The sequence below is a fragment of the Pseudopodoces humilis genome, chromosome 3 (genome assembly GCF_049639895.1).
Source record: "Pseudopodoces humilis isolate 2021_Gansu_Grassland_sample_001 chromosome 3, ASM4963989v1, whole genome shotgun sequence".
NCBI classification, from domain to species: domain Eukaryota; kingdom Metazoa; phylum Chordata; class Aves; order Passeriformes; family Paridae; genus Pseudopodoces; species Pseudopodoces humilis.
The window spans coordinates 82,417,114-82,437,650 of NC_142202.1; the positions used below are offsets into that span (position 1 = coordinate 82,417,114).

The 20,537-nt window shown below is 34.7% G+C and overlaps 1 protein-coding gene across 1 annotated transcript in view; it reads right to left on the reverse strand.

The window, feature by feature from the left end:
• Window positions 1-1,597: 1,597 nt before the first annotated feature.
• The window catches only part of MEI4 (meiotic double-stranded break formation protein 4), a 66,633-nt gene continuing 47,693 nt past the window's right edge, over window positions 1,598-20,537 (reverse strand). Inside the window, exon 5 of the mRNA XM_088052626.1 lies at window positions 1,598-1,896. Coding sequence (XP_087908752.1) covers window positions 1,645-1,896 — 252 coding nt within the window. The 3' untranslated portion in view covers window positions 1,598-1,644. The remainder of the gene's footprint in view (window positions 1,897-20,537) is intronic.

A 20,537-nucleotide genomic window follows, 5' to 3' on the forward strand; every position in this document is an offset into this window, starting at 1 on the left:
ATCCTTCTGCATTTTGTGTCTTTTGCTTACATACTATATTTGAACGAAGCTCTTTAAAAAAAAATTAAAATGAAAATTATTATATCAATTAGATAATTGTTCATTTTTTTTATTCCTCTCCTGTCTGTTTTTGCAATCGTGCTTTCAGTGCTGTGGAGGGAGAAGGAAGAACTGATCCTCCACCAGAATGAAACAAACAAACAAGTAAAGCAACAACAAAAAGGGCACAGTAGTTCCTGAGTGGCTACCAGACTTACAAACTGATGCATTTTCTTTAGTTCGGCTAAACTTATCTGATTTTTCTCACATGACTAATCAGGAACACTTGTTTTGCAAATCAAACATTTCTGTTGGAAGAAAGCTAGAAAAAGGAATTAAACAAATGTTACCATATGACATATCAAATAGGAAGTTTAAGAAACACAACAGGGACCAGTGTCTTAACTAAGAAACTCTCTGGGGAGCCAGTTCACCATCAAAGCAACCTGCTTTCTAAATATCAATGTAATTTACATATATATAAAGCAGAGGTTTATTAAAAAAGAAATGCATTCAAATTAACAAGATAGTGGTGTTTCAGAGAGTTTTCCTGGCATAAAAATTGAGCTGACAAGTTCAAGGGGAAGGAAAAGGACTAATGCTCAAAAGGTTTTGTATTTATAGTGAATACAGATTTCTAGAAGACATTAAAAAATGTTGTTTATCTAATAGAAAAAATAGCAATTCATCATAATAGTTATCCTTTAGATTTATGAAAGACTATGTTTCGGTTAAGATACTGTTGAGCTCACACTTTAAAGACCTTTAAAGATATTTTCTGTTAAATACGTTACTTTAATTATTACTACGAATATAACACCATCACACAGGAAAAAAACATTAAATATCATTTAATTAACATTAAATAAACATACTAGAGATAATATGAAAATATACCAAAGGGGATTTTATCAATATTCATTAATTTTGAACAGAAACATTTAAAGTAACTATTAAAGGATTTTCACTTCTTCAGATTAATCTCTGAAATCATTACTCAGCTCAGAGTGAAATAGGCCTGTTGTACCTCAACTTGTGCTAACACAAGTAAAGCCAAGCAGTTTACAATGAATGTAGGAAAGTTGTGAAACTGAGCATGAGATTTTATTTTGCTCAAGTAGCGACTCATTTGATTATCAGTAACAAAGTCTGTTTTGTAAGAATTTGTACTGATAACTTACCAAGTTTATTTTAAACATTTCTATTTCAGCCAACCAGACAATGATTCTAAATCACAGAGAAGCTATAAAGCTCTTAAAGGAGAAGCATCCTAACTTGGAACCTCTACATATGTATAGTGACTATATTTTAAAGTTCGTAGTGTTTATTTTAAACAGCACCTGAAACAACTTTTTTTGTTCCATTTTCACTGTGTGCACAAACCCCAACACAGTGTTTTCTATTACAAGAAACAGCATTTATTCAAAATAGTACCTAGATTATTATATTTTTTCTACACTCAGAATTGGAAATAAATTGCATTATCTCTGAAACTGCTGTATAGAATAGTAGTTTAAAGTAAATGTTTTCCAAAAAGGGCAATATCTCTGTCTTTTCCAATGCAATCCCACAACAAAAGCACGGTTAAAAAGTAGGCTGCTTGTTTTAATCAACTTGCATTCGACCTGAGTCCAAAAGAACACTCACTCTCCACAAATATAAAGAAAACAACGGGAATTCATCTGAGAGATGAAGAATAATTTGATCAAGGTTCTTCAGAAATTTGATTTTTTCTTCTTCTCCATAGTCTGGGTTTGAAATGTTACTTTCTTCTGTCTCATTTTGAAGAAGTTGTTCCAGAATCATGCACAAAAGAAAAATATTCTCATACTGGGTGATGTCATACACAGACTGGACCTGGGAATACAGAAAAATTAGTACATAAGTAGAGTGTGAAAACATTTCTGCAACCTAACATCTCAGATGACAGTTTAAGGAATACTGTTAAAATTTGCAGTATTATTTATACAACCAAGACACATATACATTCAGTATGATTTCTTCTAAAAAATGGTTTCCTTTTTGTGGTAACAGTCAAACAACTAACACTGCATCAAACTACCAAATGAAAAGTCAACATAACCTCCTCTTCATGAGAGAGTTTGCTTTACCTACTTATCCACAGGATGTGACATACAATAGTGATGTAAAGAAAAATAACTACAATGACAGCTTTGTTTGTTTTGGGCATATAATTAGAATTGGTGGATTTCTGTTTTCTAAGAAATAAAATAAAGAGCAAAAAAGAATTTTTTACTCCTAAATGTAGACACTCATCTATTCAAGTGATACCTCCAGAAAGCAAATTAAAAGTCCAAATTCTCAATCTCAATAGAAAATGCACAAGCCAGTTCTGAGCCACTTAAAGAGGAATATTCAGTTCGTCAAATAAGCTGTAACAAGGACACTGACCAAACTAAAAAATTTTTAGAAGTCTTACAGCTTTATCCTGTATAAATTTAGCTGTCCTGTATTTAGAAACTGGAATTTTACACAGAAGCTTTCTGTACATAGGAAACAACTGGTAACATACAAACTTAAACCTTGGAGAATTGTCTCTCTAGAATGAAATTTTGTGTCCTTAACAGCAAAATCTACCAATATTATGATACTGTATATACTGCATATATATAATATACTGTATATTATGTACTGTATATATACCTATATATGACCTTGTTCTGCAAAAGGCTGCAATTACTGTAGGTGGATGACCAGAACTGGAAGATAAAATCATAGCTGCTAGAAAACTAATTATGTATTTTAGAAAATGGACCAATAGCTCTAGCAAATCTAAAAACCTGTTTAGACCTGTGGTACAAAGTCAGATGGGTCAAAGCTTCAACATGGGTCTATGAAAATGCATCAAATCATTTTACTCAGTCTAGATTACATACTGTAAGACTTTCCAAAGTGTGAAGTCCATTATACAATCATTGGTTTTACAAAAACTGTAACTTATTTTTGATTCCACTAGAGTCTAAGAAAAAGACAGCATTTTACCTTCTCCAGCTAAAACTGAGGAAGATGTCAACTCATAGATTCCTAACTTTGCTTTCCTGAGATAGTAGTTATTAAACCTAAAATCTGTGTTGAAGCACCCTGGGGTAATGGTTTTCAGGTAGCCTCCCACTTCAGAGACAAAATTAAGACACCACAGCCACCCTATTGCAAAGCCTCAATGTAGCAAAAGAATACTGCTGTGTTTTCTAGAAATCTTGAAGATTAAGTTTGTTACTAAAACATTTTATCCCTAGCCTTGCACACTCCTATTCTGTCTCTCTGGAAGCTGGTAAGAAAAATGTACGGAAGTTCTATGTTCTTAGTTACTGTAATTTGGAAATTAGATGAACAACATTAAAAGCAAAAAATCTTTGTTTGACTCACAAGTGTTGGCCTTGAAAATTCACTCCTTTTACATGAGTAATCAATATAAAATGTTTTAGAGAGGCAAATTACGTCACTTCACTTACTCCCATAACCTCAGGCTCTTCCATGCAGTTAAGCAATTGTGCTTGGGTCTTAAAAAGTGCACCTAATTGCAGCTTAATATTCTATCTGATTATGGATAATAGACTCCACAAGTTAACTAATTAGCTTCCTCTACAAATACTACTGTGTTAAAAGAAAATTGTTTTAATCACACAGAACTGACATTGAAGACAAAGGGTAAGTCTGAAGGCAAGGAGGAAGTATTTTTTGACACAATTATTTTTTTGGAGACAAATGCACTTTGAAATATTGCATTATATAACTGAGGGCGAAAAAATCGGTCTAGAACATTTTCTGGCTCAAGGCTTATTATTAACCTTTCCAATCCATTTAATAATGTGAACAGAATGTGTCTGTTTCTTTTGTTAGATGTCTTCTGTAGCACTGATTGATGCAATTACTACCAATGCAAATTTATGCCACAAAATTGGTAAAGGGATGCCTTTATTTGTATCATACATCAATGTGTGTGAGTGGGTAGCTGTGCACATATGTGTACACACCAGAACGTTCAGAGAGTATGTCTATAAAGCATATCTATATATATCTACATATCTCTCTTTCTCTCTCTATATGTATATATATATATGCTGCTATTCCAGAATATATTAATATCCACTTTAAGTAACTTTAACACTAACTCTGTTTTTCAGAATCAGTTTTAAGATAATCACTCTTACAAATCAGACAGGTAAGCAATATGGATTTTGGATGCTATGAGATCAGTCCTCATCAATTTTGCCTCACCAAGTACTTGGAAATGTGTTTTGTAGTAGTAATAGGCATTTTTCATGTACCTTAGTTTTTAATTTAACTTTTGAAACTATTTTCTTATTATGATTTCTCAATACAAATAAACTTTTGAGAGCTAAATAATTTCAAAAAATATTATTTATATAAAATTAAGCTTTACATAAGATGGAAACAATGGCTACAAGGATTTCCTAGATGGACCTGATGCTCATCAGAATTAATTGTATTTACATCACCAGGTTCAGAATGCAAGAAGTGTCAAAATGTTTGGCTGAAATTAATTCTTCAAGCTTCTTCTACATTTCATGGTGACCACCTGGAAGTAGACACATATTTACTACACAATTTGAAAGCAGAGAAGAAGTTCTCTTACCTGTATAATGAAGAATCATTATAATGCTATCACAGTCAGTACTAATATGCTAAAGGAACTGCTTTATTTCAGATCCCTGGACCTTTATTCCTCTTTGCAAAACAACAGATCAGGTGCCCCCAGATCAAATTCCAAGCTGCTGCTGTCTTACTGGACAGATTTGGAGTCTTGGTAAACAGATTAGGAAACAGATTCCTAATTGCACTTAGAATATTTTTGGTTTCCTGCCTTAATGGTTTATGCACATTTATATAATTTATTCAAATGCCATTAGTATCAGCAATACAAAACAAGTAAAGTAATTGAAGGAATTCTCTACAATTCTTAAGTCATGTCACCAGCCACAAGTCATATTTCCAGTGACACAGTCTGTTGGGCCTGGAATTTTCACATGCAGAAGGCTGATGACACTTTCTGAGTATAAGCAGGTAAGTTTTATTCCTTTTACATCTCAAAGGATGTACAGGACAAAGACAATACTTTACCAGTGCAAACAAAAATTAGATGAAAGAGTATATTTATGGCAACTGCTTCTATGGAGCTCAGATGCCTGTGTACACAACACCTGTATGCTCTTTGGAATATTTGAGGAATGGCACTAACATGAGAAAACTTCTTGTTTTGGTTTAGAAAAGAGGATTATTTAAATGCTGGAACTTCTGACAAAATGAAAACAATTAAAATTAATTTTGAAGCACCATTATGTTTGATTACAGACAAAAAGCTTCCCTCCTTTTCTATCTCTATAATTTAGTTAACATCTATTTAGGCTTTTTATGTCCTATGGCAACACCAAGTTTAAATATATGTTTCAACAAGTAATTCTATACAACAAAATGCTACTTAAAACACTGACATAAGGAACATGTCCTGATACGTGGAAAGATTAGTGTTTATTTAGAAAGTTATAAAATTGACACTTCTAGTTATTTTAGCAGAAAAGTATTCTGCCTAGATCTCCCAATCCTAACACAGCCTAACAGTTTTGTTTCTTGTAATTTTTTTTTTACGAGTTTTGCCTCTTCCATTTCTTGGAAAACCTCTGCTATTCAGCAGGGATATAACTTTCCATGCTAGCAAAGCATCCTTCCTATGTTTCAAGAAATTCTAAGTAAAATTTCACTGAAACATCAAGTGTTAAAAGGTAGTATTTCTCCTCTTTTACATGCGTATTTTTCAGACAAGCTTAAAGGGTAGACTGAAATACACAACAAGAACTGCTGCAGCTTGGCTAGTTTTGCCTTCCAATGGAAGCACAGGCAGCAGGAATTGCAGCAGCTTCAGCTGCTTGGCTGTGACTACTTAGTTAAGGAGCATGAAGGATAGAACACAACCAAATCTGCCATCTAGCCATTTCCAGGAAAAATCCCTCATGGCCTGTCTGTCCCCTCTTCAGGCAAGGAAATGTAGACAAAGTTTCTAGAAATTTAGAGAAGGTGGAAACAAGGAGCATACATTTCTCTTTACATAGTCTATATCAACAAACACCATCTCAGCCAACAGTCCCTGTGCTCCCTTGTTTCTTTGCAGGTGGGTGCACATACACATGCAGACTGAATTCTGGGCAAGATTAAAATTCATGGGCTAGGAGGCCACAGGGCAAGTGGAAGCTGATGTCCCACAGGAACATGGAACATGGGACTTGTCTACCACTTGAAAATGTCTGAAGAGAAGCAAGCCTGTTAAAAAATGTCTGAGCTTGATTTACGTGCTTCTAGAGACGCACAGTCCTGGGTGTGCTGTTTACTCCAACTCTTTTTTTTGTTGTTGGTTCATTTCATTTGCTGCCTTGGCTTTTTGGTGTTAAGAGGGGATACTCCATCTAGAACTAAGAGGCAGGTGACTGAGACTAAAGAATACTAAATGCAATCACTGATGCTCACATAAACTTACCTCTCTGTGCTCATGATGTCTGCATATGGGAGGGAGACTGCAATAGTTTTCTGCATTTTAACACTACAGTTCTAATGAGTATATAACTACAAAAGTTCCCAAATGGAGCAATAGTTGAGAGCATACCTTTTAAGAAAAATGTTTCTAAATCAGCATAATGAAAAAGAAGAAAAATGTGACTGACTGGCTCTAGTGACTGACTCAATCAACAATTGTTCACCATTTGGTAAATTTTGTGTTTATGAAGGGAATCTAAGTTTTCAGTAAAAAATCTAAGTTTTCAGTAGAATCAACACTGTTTTACTCTACTCATCCAGTCTAGGTTGGAGGTTAATGGAAATATCTTTCAAGAATCACTGAATTGTTCACTCAAGTCAATACATTCTCATTTTATGAATAAAGAAGATTAATTCTCACTGTGAATTTTCTACTAGACCCTTCAGTTTTCCTTTGATAAATCCTTTCCAGGTTACTTATTGCTGTGTTCAAGTGCTAAATATTAGAGAAACATTTTTCAGGGTACAGTTAAGAACATTTGCATAGTAGGAATTTTATTTCAAAACAAGACAGAAATCTTCTTAACTGGATATTCTGCAAACATGTAAATAACCTCTGTTTGATCACTAAAATTTACAAACCCAACAATATGCACAGTACATGAAATTACAGTAGGATAAAAGAGATTACCTGTAATTGTTGTTTAGTGTTTAAATACCATGCAGATATGCATCTATAAAATATTTAAGGCAGACATGCATGGAAGTCTTCACAAGAAATCTTTTTGTTCTGTTTCTAATACTACTGTGTTAAGGTAAAGGGTAATTACAAATGGTCATGATACAGGGTTCAGTTTTTGGCTGATTAGTATGTCTCTTTAGGAGCTTTTTGTTTTGTGATTTGAAATGCCTATTTCATGAACAACCCTCCCAATAATCATAATCCTCATAACCATGTCAATTTTTCACCTGCCAAGTAAGTTCAAACTGATATATGAACACTTTCTGTATCTCAAGCAAAATTCACATAATATACAATTCCTTATTCCAGTTTATATCTTACAGCCCAAATTTTCAAAATATTTTCATCTTTCATTCAATGGGTTTGGAAATTCTGGTTTTGTCTTTATTCATGCCGAGTATCACTTTATTCTCAAGTCAATCCCTAAGTTTCAGCTGTTCTGTTTGCAGATCAAGATGCAGAAATGGTTAAGGAATTACCAACTTTTTAACATTTAAATTTCAGAGGAGAGACCATCAGCTAAACTCTTGGAACAATTTAATCTACATCATGTGCAGTGACTAGTACTGAGTAAGATAGTGCCAACAACACTTTAGAAGTCCCAGACAGCCTCATGCTAGAAAGGTTTCAGAAGCAACAGTAAGAATGTTGCAAAAACAGTATCTGTCCAGACATAATTATTTGGCATACCCTGGAAAATACTTTTGATAGAATTTAAAGTGTTTGCTCTCTTTGCTATCTCCTAAGGGGAAGATACTTATCCCTGAGGCATCTATACATTGTGCCTCTTCCACATATCACTTAGCACAGTCATCTGTTACTAGCCCTTAGTGTGACACACTGAATTACGAGAAAATCCCAAGACATCTTAAGCAATATTATTCTTATCTAGTAAAACAATTTCCACAACATATTGAAAAAAATTAAATATGTCAGCAGCAGAGCACTGATGTTTCCATTTTGGAGTAAGAATCACAACAATTGCCTTGCAAGTAACATAACAAAGACACAGAAAGCTTTAAAACCCAAATTCTAATCCCCTTTATCCTATTAAAGAAAGCTAAAATTTAAGTCACAAAGCTACCTCATTTGGAGAGAACAGCCAAAAAGTATGCATCTGTGAACCTTCTTAGGATAATGGGAATTTATAAACACGTTTTCTTCCAATCTACAAGGCATATACTTAAAATCTGACTTTTCACATGTACTTTTTTTTGAAATTTATTCTAAAATTATAAAAATTAATCCTTCACAAGTTGAAGCATGTGAAATATGTTGGTTTGATTTTGGTTTTGTATTTTTTTAAAAAAAGAATCTGAAATAAAGATTGCAAATATATCTATTGTAGTGTATGTCCTTCCAAATAAAGTGGGCTACTTAAGAATATTTCTGACTTGAAAATGGAGTTATAGATCAGACAATCCCATGTAGTTTCTATGAGGAGAAATCAATCAACAAACAATCTAATAAAAATTTTCAGTTATGAACACTTCAGTATTACAGAAAGCGCTTTTTTGCAGTTTGTATTTTTGGAGGACTTGCCTACTTTACAAGTGTAAGAGTACTACATGAAATAACCACATATTTGAAATAATAGATGCTATTTGTTAACAGAAGAAATTAAGCTCTCGTCCTGTGAGAATTGTTGTAAATATAGCAAGGTCAGTGATCTAAGCAGGTCTTGAAAATATACATCATATATATAGCATTTTTATAGGTAGTAGGACACTAAGGCAGTAAGATTAATTTTGAATAATAGCAATAATTAAAATTCCTCCATTAATTAAAAGCATGTCAGAAAACAATGGATTGCTGAAAAATACAGCTACATTAGTTTCAAAATATTTGATAGTTTACCTATTTTATAAAATGCACAAGAAGCTCTGAAAATAAATAGCAATCACTTTGCTTTTTAGTGACTCTAGTACTGGGCAGGCAATCCTGATAATGAGATATAAACATTTTTTTGTACTGAATTATACTTCATTAATTTTTGAAAAGAAGTTTTCAACGTGCTTTTCATCTCATAAGGCTTTTTCTTTCCTAAAAGCATGATAACTTTGCCTCACATAGAGCTTGACTTCCTAAAATTATCTCTTCCAATGCTAGGGATGGAAAGAATCAACAGAACCTAGCAAGTGGCAGATGGCTGGTCCAAGAATAAACCAAACAGAAGGCTGTCACAGAACGTGCCCTTAAATTGCTTGCCACAGGACACTGTGAAAGCTGAAAGCTTGTATGGGGTGAAAGAAAAGTAAACAGTTCCATGACAGCGAAATCCATGGACACACATGTAAAAACAATCAATTGCTCTTCACCTGGAATAGAACGAATAGATGGATACTGGGAGAATGTTCTTGAAAACATCTCCAAACTCCTCTGAACATTTATAGTAAGCACTGTCAGAGGCAGAATGACCATTCCCACGTTTTTCTATCTCCCAGTTAAATTCACTGTCCCACCCTCTACCAATTTTAAGTTACTTCAGAGAAGAAAATTGTCCTTTTTTTCATTTGCAGCTCTGGAAGCTTGCAACCAGTGGCTCTACATGCATCCCTTCATTTTCAATGAGATCAGTCCTTGCTCCAAAACCAGAGACAGAATTCACCACTCCAGTTTCAAAATCACAAAGAAAAATAGCCCAAACATAAGCAAACCTAAGTGGTTTTGGACTAATTGTCAACAAATGTGTGCCTGATGCTTGTATTTATCTGCTACAAAAGAAAACAGAAAATCCAGGAATACAACAACACGAAACTGTTAAGAAGGAGGAAGAGGAGTGATTCTAGGCATTCCCAGCGTAAGGAAAAGGACAAACCTGGTTGGAACACAAGCTTAATGTTTGTAAGAAAAAGAAGTTGACCTCTGCTCCCTGAATCCCTTTCATCTAAGGGATCAAAGTCTCTGTATACTTTTACTAAAAAAATGATACTGCTAAAGAAGATGTTTCCTTCTAATTACGCACTTATTTTTCCTCTTCCATAATTAGAGGCTTAATATTCTATAACTGTTCAAGGCAATATTTAACTTAATATTAAACCAACCTTTGTCTTTGAATTAGGAAGAAGTGTTTTAGCTATCTATTATCTTTCCTCTTGTTTTAGATAAAAATCTTATATTTATTGTATAGATATAAAGTCTTCAAGAAAGTGTTAATATTTCACATATATACAATGTTTTCCCAAACTATTTTCCTAAAATGGATTAATGTTTCCCTTAGATACAACTAAAACAAGACAACAATGGTTTTTAAGTGATTCTACCATCTGTCTTAAACACCCACTTTCCACTACAATTATATCACCAAATCCCATAACAACCTCTGAATTTTCAAAGAATACCATGAGAGTCTTCCAAACATTAACTCTAAAACTCAAGAGAAATGGGAGACATGGAAGACTCAAGAGATACAATTTCATAAAAATTTGACAGGGTTAACAGGCAGTACTATTTTTCTTATTTATTGTATTTAAAACTATGTGGAATATGTATGCAGAATAAATCTTGAGTGGGTTAATCAAATCTAACAACACTAAAATATTGCTTATTCAGCTTAAGGATGTGAGAAATTACACATTCAACATATTCAATTGAAAATCACACAAAATATAAAATGTCATGAAATCATGAGAACACCACAATGTATCTAAAAGTTTGCATCATACATGGATCAAAACTTAATTTTGGAAGGAATTAGACCTTTTGACTAAAAACATAACAAAACAGAAAATGGAACAGATTGCTACCTACAATCTTTTTAGGCTTTAGAGAAACCAGATGGGTACTACTGTAAGCAAATATAGTTTTGTATTCAAATTTTACTTTTCCATTAATTATCTGCTAGACTCTTCTGGAAAGATCCAAAATGAGAAGTTGTCTAGACAACTTCACTTTTAGAAATTGTTTGTTTGTTTCAACTGTTTTAGCAGCACAGTAGGGTAAAAACACAGAGTTCCAGAGCAGCAGTTTACAATGTCTGAGTGTCACGGTTCTGGAAAGCAGTGATAGACAGCTCAAGATTGGCCCTCTACAGTTCAGCATGCCAAGCACTAAGTCTAAAGCCAGTTACACTTCAGAAGATCCTTTTGAAATTGAAAATCTTCTGTAACTTGTGTGAAAACTGCAGCATCCTGACAAGGGGAAAAAAAAGCAGAGTAAACTTGAAAGGGATTAAATTCTATATTAACCATCAAAAGCCAACTAGTTTTTCTAGCTTTGAAGGAGAAAATGTAAGAAATATACAGGAAGGATTATGTACAGGAAAATGCTTAGAATTCTAAAACTTATGAAATCAGGTGAAACAAATAATGAAAGAATTACTGAAGAAAGTTCTGTGCTCTGAGTACTCTTATATAGTGAAATTTACTAGGTCATACCAAGTTGAAGGGTTTCCTTTTCACAAAATTGGAATAGTTTGACTCCCATTTGAAGTAGTCTGGGGAAAGTTGTCTGCTATGCAATTAGAGTTTCTACATGGCAAACCTGTCACCAGGACGATTCTGTAAATCTCAAATATGTAGGCTGACAAGGGTACAACTGGCCTTAACTAAAGGAAAATGTCTTCAAGAGTGCAGAGTCAAGCCAAAATTTGGATGTACAGCACCAGTATTTTCAGCGAGCACAGAATTGTTTATAGCAGGCCACATTTCTTGTGCTAGAAGGATACTATCAAGAAAGGAATCTGGGAATGAAAGGGTTGTAAATGACCTAGAGGAAAACTAGGAAGGTTTACATATGGCAAGAGAAGCATGTGATTTTTCACTCTGTTATAATTTCTTATGCCAATGCTTCAACACAGCTCAGTAAAACTAACTAGGACTGAAAAGGAGTGGGAAACTACAGACTTTTTACTCTTCACAGAATCTGTTTGAAGGATAATGTTTTGAGATTGAATTGGGTACATTAGAGCTGAATACCCTAGTAAAAATACAGATGATTTTATCAAATGGCTTTGCTAAGACAAATATTTAAGAAAAGCTAAAAATAAGCAGATTCTTTTGCACTGAGTCACCAAAAAGGAGGCTATTCCAACCAAACTACAGAGATATTATAGAAGTTTAAAGCAATTAAATTTGAATCAGAAGCATTAATTCTGGAAAAAAATACAACCAGAGAAAAACTAACCCAACTGGAGCTCAAAGTACATTCAAAGTCAAAAAGGATCTGAATGAAGCCCAGTGAAAGAACACTTGACTTGAGAAACCTAGAAGACAATGCTTTAGGTAAATGGCTGAGGTGTCTGGTGAGTCTGTTACAGAAAGATGACATAAATGTAGGGGCCCATATGGGACCCCGATAACAGTCAGTAAGCTAAAGTTTCCAGAAACACACTGTCACTCATGTCAATGTGGTATGACAGCTGAATAAAAGGAATGTCATTGTACTGAAGAAAACCAGAGAAACACCAGGGAATACCATAAACAATGGCAGCAAAAGAGCAGCATGTCAGGGATGCTACTGGAAGTCAAGAACATGTACTTGTTGGAACTGAATTTCAGAATGGCTTGGGTTGGAAGGGACCTTAAAGATATTCTAATTCTATTTTTTTATAAAAAAATGAGGTGAAATCTACCTTTCAGCTCAGGCTGTGATTTCCTCTGATGGCCTGAAACAATGATAATATTACATGAATTACATCTGAAAACCTCTCCTGTCTTAGCAGCTCCAAACTGGTCTGCCATTCCTTTCTATGCTGTACTCCCACCACCATCTTTCTGGTTTTTCTCTACTTTTTCCATCCCCCATCTCTAGAAAATAGAAGACAAATGTTCCACTGGCACAACCATGAGTCTGGGCCATGTCTCTGATTTTGAAATCTGGAGAAAATACAATTTTTTTAAAAAATTTGAACTTCCCACAAGAGCATGGAGAAAATGGAAGAATGGAAAATGAACAAATCTTCAAACTGAAAAAAAAGACGCAGAAGATGCAAAACATTCACTACAAAACCATGGATGCTTTGAAGGGGACTGGACTAACAGAAAAATTAGCACTATGTAAAACTCTGCAAGCTGCTTCTATGGAAAGCAAAGTTTAAAAATGCAATTAGGATATGCTATTTACCAGAAGAATTTCAAGGTTTAATAAAGTTTCAAGAAGGTTACATAAAACAGTCCCTAACCCTCACCACCATTAAGACAGCGCATGACCTTTTGTGTAAAACAACAAACAGCATATACCTACCACAATTAAGGTAACCTACATTCAGTCAAGATTGTCAGAGAGGACTCTGGTCTTTTTGCAGCTGCCTGCACACTTGTCAGGTTTACTGTGCATCAGAATGCAATGTTAGATACAACATTGTATTTATTAAAAAATTGGGCTGAAAAGGTTAGAAAAATGTTAACATTTCAGAAGATGACTAGCCTTTCAAAAAGATAGCTAAGCTTCTGTTTGGGATAGGTTTTTGCATTTTTTTTAATTAAATGATCTGGAACATGAAATAAAGCATGTTCATAACTTTGGACCAGATGTAAGAATTCAAAATACCTCTACATTATTTTAAAAACCACATTATTTACAATCAGCTAATAATTACCAGTAGGCAATACATAAAATTATTTAGCAAAGCTTTTTAACACAACTCTTTGCTGTAAATTTAATGCAATTTAACATAATTGCTTAATTTGTCAAGCAAAATTTAAATCCCTGTGAAAGATATTAAAAGATCATATTAACAAATCATACTAAATGCAGAAGCCACCTAGCTCTTCAAAATTGTTTCAGATGACTGCAAGAATGCATTAACAAAAATATGACACAAAATCATTAGAGACCAACTCATTGAAAGAAGAGAGAAGAAACAAAATCAAATCCTATCAGAATTGAGGTACATAGATCATCTCTGGTATGCTGCAACTGACTCCTAGCAAATTTTTAGTTTTTAGAAGGTCTGGAATAGCATAGCAATTGGACCATTACAAATGAGTGGAAGACATCAGCTGCAGTATAAAGAAACCCTCCTATTTTAATGTTCAAACTTGTTTTATAAAAACAAGTCACTATTCTTGTGTTTACACTTCTGTGGAGAATATGTATGCACAGGGAAAACTTCTGGGATAATACAGCAATTTGCAGACTGAACAAATAAGAAAGAGAAAACTGCTACATTTTTATGGCTCTAAGGTAGCCATGCAACACATTCTTTCAAGATTCCCTGATGACAGTGAATCAGCCAATAGGGAACTCATGCTCCGACTGCTTCTGCTACCGAAATTAACTCATTTAGATTGAATTAAGATTCTTCTATGCCATATGGGCACATAGTCATTTCTTTAGCGAAGCCTTTAAGCTTTTCAGTCTGGAACGTAAAAATTTCTAATTTGGTTTTGTCCCAGTTTCATATCTCATCCTTAATACTCTGTATTTTATATTCCCTACTGGAGAGGGAGGAGATAGGATTATCACCATATAGAACTAGGGCTCATTAAATATTCTTTTTGGTTCTCAATCCTCTGGACAATAAGAATTTAAAGATTTTTACTTTCTTCACCCTAAAGGGTTAATTAGGCTCCTTCCACCTACTGTTCCCTCAGTGGGATCTTAGTCTAGTGTTCAGCGAGGTCAACACTGAGCCATTACTACTCTGTTACTTTACTTTCCCATGAAACTTTCTTGACTGCTATAATCTCTTTCCAGAATAAAACACAACCTATTATTTGTTCCAAACACTTCTGTCCCCAGGTGACATAGGATTTAGCAACAAGAAGGAAATCCATTTTGGAGGTTTTTTTCCCAACCCAATTTTTGAATGTCTGAGATTGTATCAGAGTTATCAGCTCAAATACTCATGTGCAGATGAAGGAACTTAGTATCTTAATTTTAATTCCACTGTCTTTTAGGAAAAAAAAAAAAAAAAAAAAGGCAAAAATCTAAGCTGAAGAACCTTCCTTTCACTTATAGAAACTTGCATTTGTTTTTATGATCAGAAGAAAACTTCATGTGTTGTGAAAGATCTTCATAAGCATCATTCCCTGAAAGGGGCAAAGCTAACAGCAGTCCCAGGTGACAATATGGAAAAGTAAATGGAACCACTTCTGGCTGTGATAACACAAAATGTACACACAAAGATATAGAGTAAATGCAATTCTTAAAAGAAGAAATTATAGTCAAAAGTAGAAAAAGTAATAAATAATAAGAGGAATGTATTAGGCCTCTTGGGTCTACTAAAATGTCAGAGTAGGTATCTAATAAAACTTTTCTCAAATTAGGCTGTCATGTGGGTGATGCTAACACCATTATTTCAGTGGACTAAACTCTGGCTATATGTGTGGAACAGTGAAGAAGTATAGCCCCACTAAGCATGATCTACAGAACTGGATTCCTCTTAAAAGTAATTGTTAAGGCAAGGGATCTTAATACGGTTCTAAAATCTCCAGTGAAAAGAAACATCTCACCTACTCTATCATTTGAAAAAATGAAGTTAACCACAGGTAGATGACCATAGGGAAAGGCATTTCCGTGGTTGGGCAAGCAGCAGCCAGCCACGTTCCTCTTGCAGTCCAAAAGCATCGCACACAAGCTGGCTGCTAAACGGCCTCGTTCTTCGCTCTGTACTCCGGGAGATAGCCAGTCCGGATTTTCCAAGTTACCGACTGACTCAATTCCGTACTCTGTGAGAAATCCAGTCCGGGTTTTCCCTCCAACCGACTCACACTTGAAGGTGCTGCTTATGAAAACTCTACACCACCTTGATTGACAGGGAGCATCAACACAACCACTGCTGCCTATAGCATCCATAAGTAAATAAGTAAACCTTGAGTAAACCTTGGAGCAACAACTCTTGAAGACATTACAAAAACATTGCCGAGGGAGGCCAGTATAGGCAGAACTTTAAATTTGCATAAATACCTTAATAACTACGTAGAGAAGCTGATGATGCAACTTCTCAATTCTAATGTCATGCTTCTGGTCTTACACCTAGAACTTAACTTTTATTCACATTTATATTCCACTTGTTACCATGAAGCCACAGAAGTATCAACAAACCTCCTTCACCCAAATGAAATGAAAAGTAAATCAACCTATGGTGATTTTTTTGGTTTTGATTGATTGGTTGGTTGGTTTAGGGTTTTTTACTGGTTTTGCTTTGTTTTTGTTTAATTTATCTATTAATTACAGAGGTTAAAACTGGATATTTTTATGACTTTGCCAGACTTAAAATAGCCTTGTTAACAAAGAGATATTCTGGCCAGCATCTGGTGACAAAGGAAGAATTCTAGACATGGATGTACAGTGATTAAACCAGAATGAATGGCAGAACCTCAGGGATCAACCTGGGAAAAAACACGTAGGCTCATCCCGGAAGCATAGAGAGTACACACACGCTGAACAGTACAATAACCCCTCACGACTTTCATGAGGATGTCAATTGATTTTCTAGGATTTGTGTTGCTTCTCCTATGCTCTCACTTAGTTAACAACTGAAAAAAGGAAGGAGGCAGAATCCCATGCTTGTGGGAAGTCAGAACTCACAAAAGCAAGTCAGTTGTGTCATCATGAGGAGCGTAACAAGTTTGAAGAGAGAGAGGCTTTGAAATACCACCAAATCCCCAAGCCAGCTGGTCTAGCCTGAGGTTGTCTGAAAGAATTCAAGCAATTCCAAAGGTAGTTCTGATATACCACAATCTTTAAATAGTAACAATGAAAGTGATGCCAGACACAGCATATGCATCTCCTGCTGGTGTTGGAACACGGGACTGAAGACTTCTGGATAAAGTCAGTGCCTTTTGCTGCCCTTCTTTGGCTTCATTTGAGGTGAATTACAAAGTTGCTACTAACAACATAAATTGTGCAAAACTTAGTGAATTTTTTTCCTTAACACTGAAAAAAGGTAGTAGAGTCTAAAAAGTCAGCTTTCTGCCTTCACTCATCAGTTGGAAATCATTGCTTGGGACAAACACCTTCCGTTTCACAGCTCTGTTTGAACATGAAGTTCATGCTGCCTGACTTAAGACACTGCCTTCTTATCAAGCAAAAGTGTACAACAGCAGAAAAGGTGAACTATATTTGGTGATTAGCAGGACTATAAGAACTGGGAGATTCAGTCAATAGAACATTCTTAAACCAGTGTTTTCTCACCACATTTGTACCAGAAAATAAAAAGCTTAAGAGATCAGATGGGTAATCCACATGCATTCCTTCTAAAAGCAATCAGCATTCAAAGGTGGAAAACTATTGTGATGATGAAAATGATCTGATCATCCCATACTTGTCAGTGGGTATCCCATTCTCCTTCTGAAAAAGCAAAAGTTTTGGAATCATTCAGAAACACCAAGTGAGGGTATTTAAAAAAAAAAAAATAAAATTTAATACTTTAGTACATTTAGGACTCCTTTTTTTAAATTGCAGCATCCTCTGACAGTTTCTGAGAACAAGATACAAATTAGAATCTCAGTATTTCCAGAATTTACTATTCTTACTCACCCTTTATGATCCATTAGATGCTTCTCCTTAGAGAAGCACAAAGTATTGTCTGAAAATTCTGCCTTAGAGAAAAGCACATCTGCAGTGGTTATCAACAGCCCAAAGATAAAAGGTGGATTAGAGAAAGAAGAAAGTTTACAGAGAATTAGCTCATATGACAGGAATTTTTCTGGAATATTCACACAGAGAATGTAGCTAGAATGTTCTTGTGCAGGATCTGAAGATCAGGAAAGAAAATATACTAGATATTATCTTTGAACAAAGGTGTATCTTTCTCAGATGCAAGGATTTTTCTTACCTTCAAATTTAAATTTAGTTCTTGCACAATGATAAAGGGCAGGAAAAAAATACTCAGTTTCTCCTTCTTTATATCATACACTGGTTTGTATTCTGACGTTGTAACTCTCATTTGTTTGCTCTTTAAGTTATAATCTTTTGTTCGCTCAGAATCATGGATTTTACAAGTTTACAAACCTGTTGTGTTTATCCAAAACTCTTTCTAGTCTGTTATGTATTTTCTGAGAAGACATTATCATGTGACCAATTTTGCTGCCACTCATCATTTATATCTTGTTTCTCTCACAATCTTAATAAATATTTTAGAACAGTTGCTCTGCATTGAAACAATAGCTAAAACCCTATTTTCTGTACTTGTTTAATGTCATTAAAGAACTAACTCTTGAGAGTTAAACAAAATAATCATTCATTACATTGATGAATAAAAAATTACAGTAACCGCAATCTTCAAATTTTAAATTTACAATAGCTAGCACCACCTTGCTACCTTAATTGATGAAAGAGTAATGACAAAATACTTGGAACGGTTTTTAATTTGCTGCTCTTGCATGCAGTATGATTTATCTTAGGATTTAAAACTGTGCTTAATTGCAATTTAAGTGACGGCAATATGAGCAACAAGTTTTTATTAATATCACTGCCTGTCATATTTCATATTGAAAACAATCTACATTGGCTCACCTATGAATTGAACTTGTAACATAGGCCTACTTCACACTAAGTAGCACATTAGTATTCTACACAGACTGTAATTGCCATTCTACTACTTTTATAATACTCGTGTTTTGAAATGCTCTCCTTGCATTTCTATTAAAAGCATTTGAGAAGAGAGTCATTGAGTGGTGGGAATAATTTTGTAGGAACCGAGGAACATTTTTTAGATTTATTTTGACTTTGTGCATGACTGAAAGTATGTCTTTGGTATTTGTTTTTAAAAAAAGGTTAACTAATTCATGTACAGTGATTACTCCAGTAACTGCAATATTCACTGGAGAGACAATCAAGATAAAAATTGTTTTAGAAAGATACAGCATGAGAGTAACACGATTAGAGCATACTGACAGATGATTAAGAGACTAATGCAAATCTACAATCTCTTTTAAGAATGAACTCTGGATGTTAACACGGCAAATGAAAGAGGAGGCAATGCAATACAGATACAAATGATCTATAACAAAATTAGCGTAACACAATACTTAAGGACAGTTTTGGTGAGAAACAACGAGATAGCAAGATTGGGTGTCTCCAATTTAATGCTCCCACTGAAACCACACTTGCTTGCTTCCCTCTACCTCTCCCCTACGGAGTGCTAGAGAGAAGAACTGGAGGCACAAAAGTTTAAGATAACGGTGGAGATAAGAGTAATAATTTACTGGAAATAGCAAGGAGATAAGAAAATGAACAGTAACAGCAACAATACTAATGACAGAGTGCACAAGAGGGAGGGGAATGATTCACACAGAAACACCACTACCTGACTGCTCCCTCGCCACACCATGGATAAGGAAGGAACCCCTTTCTCCTCAGAAGAGATGCTCTTCCTCTTGCCCCTGGCAGTGACATGAGGTGATATAGAATAACCTCCTGCTCCTGGCCATGCCCCCTCCTGGCTACTGCAAAAATTAATCCTATCGTGGCTGGGATCAGGACACTGGGAAAATGCAATGTGTCTAACAGGAGACATCTTGTGATGCTAACCCTTTCATGTTGTCCAACTGAATGTGGAAGGCAACAAGTGTTTCTCCTGTTTATTCCCAGACTGGTTTTACTGTTTTTATTTATCAAATGTATATGCTATGTAAGGGGTACATCAAGTGCTTTGGTAAAGAATACAGTAAGCTGTGAAGAACAGCACAATCTGTTAGAAGTCTAAGTCAGCAAGTAGGCTATACAAATCTATCTCTTCACAAAAAAGTAATTCTTTGTAAGAAAATGAGACATCAAGAGAACTTTTATGTACTGACTTCACTTAAAAGGGCATATACAAATGTCCTTCTCATTTCCAACTTGAAATAAATGATTTACGTGCTTCACTCTGGAAATCATTTAGGGTTTGTAAACTGCAATACTGCAGGTAAGTTGCACAGAAAAACAAAATCTAAGATGCACCCTTTTCTTTAACTAACAGTACAAAAAATATCTATTTTTTTTTTAATTAATACACAAATATGAATATTTACTAAAAATTAGAAGAATAGCAGTTTAGCTTACAAAAGTAGTCAGTCAAAAGTATGAAGTTCTAGAACTAGAAAAATCAACAGTCTTAAAGCAAACTGTAAAGTGAAATAGTAGGGAAATATTACTAATAATCCAAAGCTGACAAAGTTGCAGAAAGATTTAAGAAAGACAGAAATGACAATGACAGTGACTCACAAGCCCACTTTGAGCAATGCACCTTAACTAGGAAAACACATCTACTGCTCAGTCTCAAATATTACGTACAAGCAGGCCCACAGATTAGGCACCAGAAACAGTAAGGTGGTAAGAAATCAATTAATTTTAGAATTTACAACAAACAGAGTTTGGT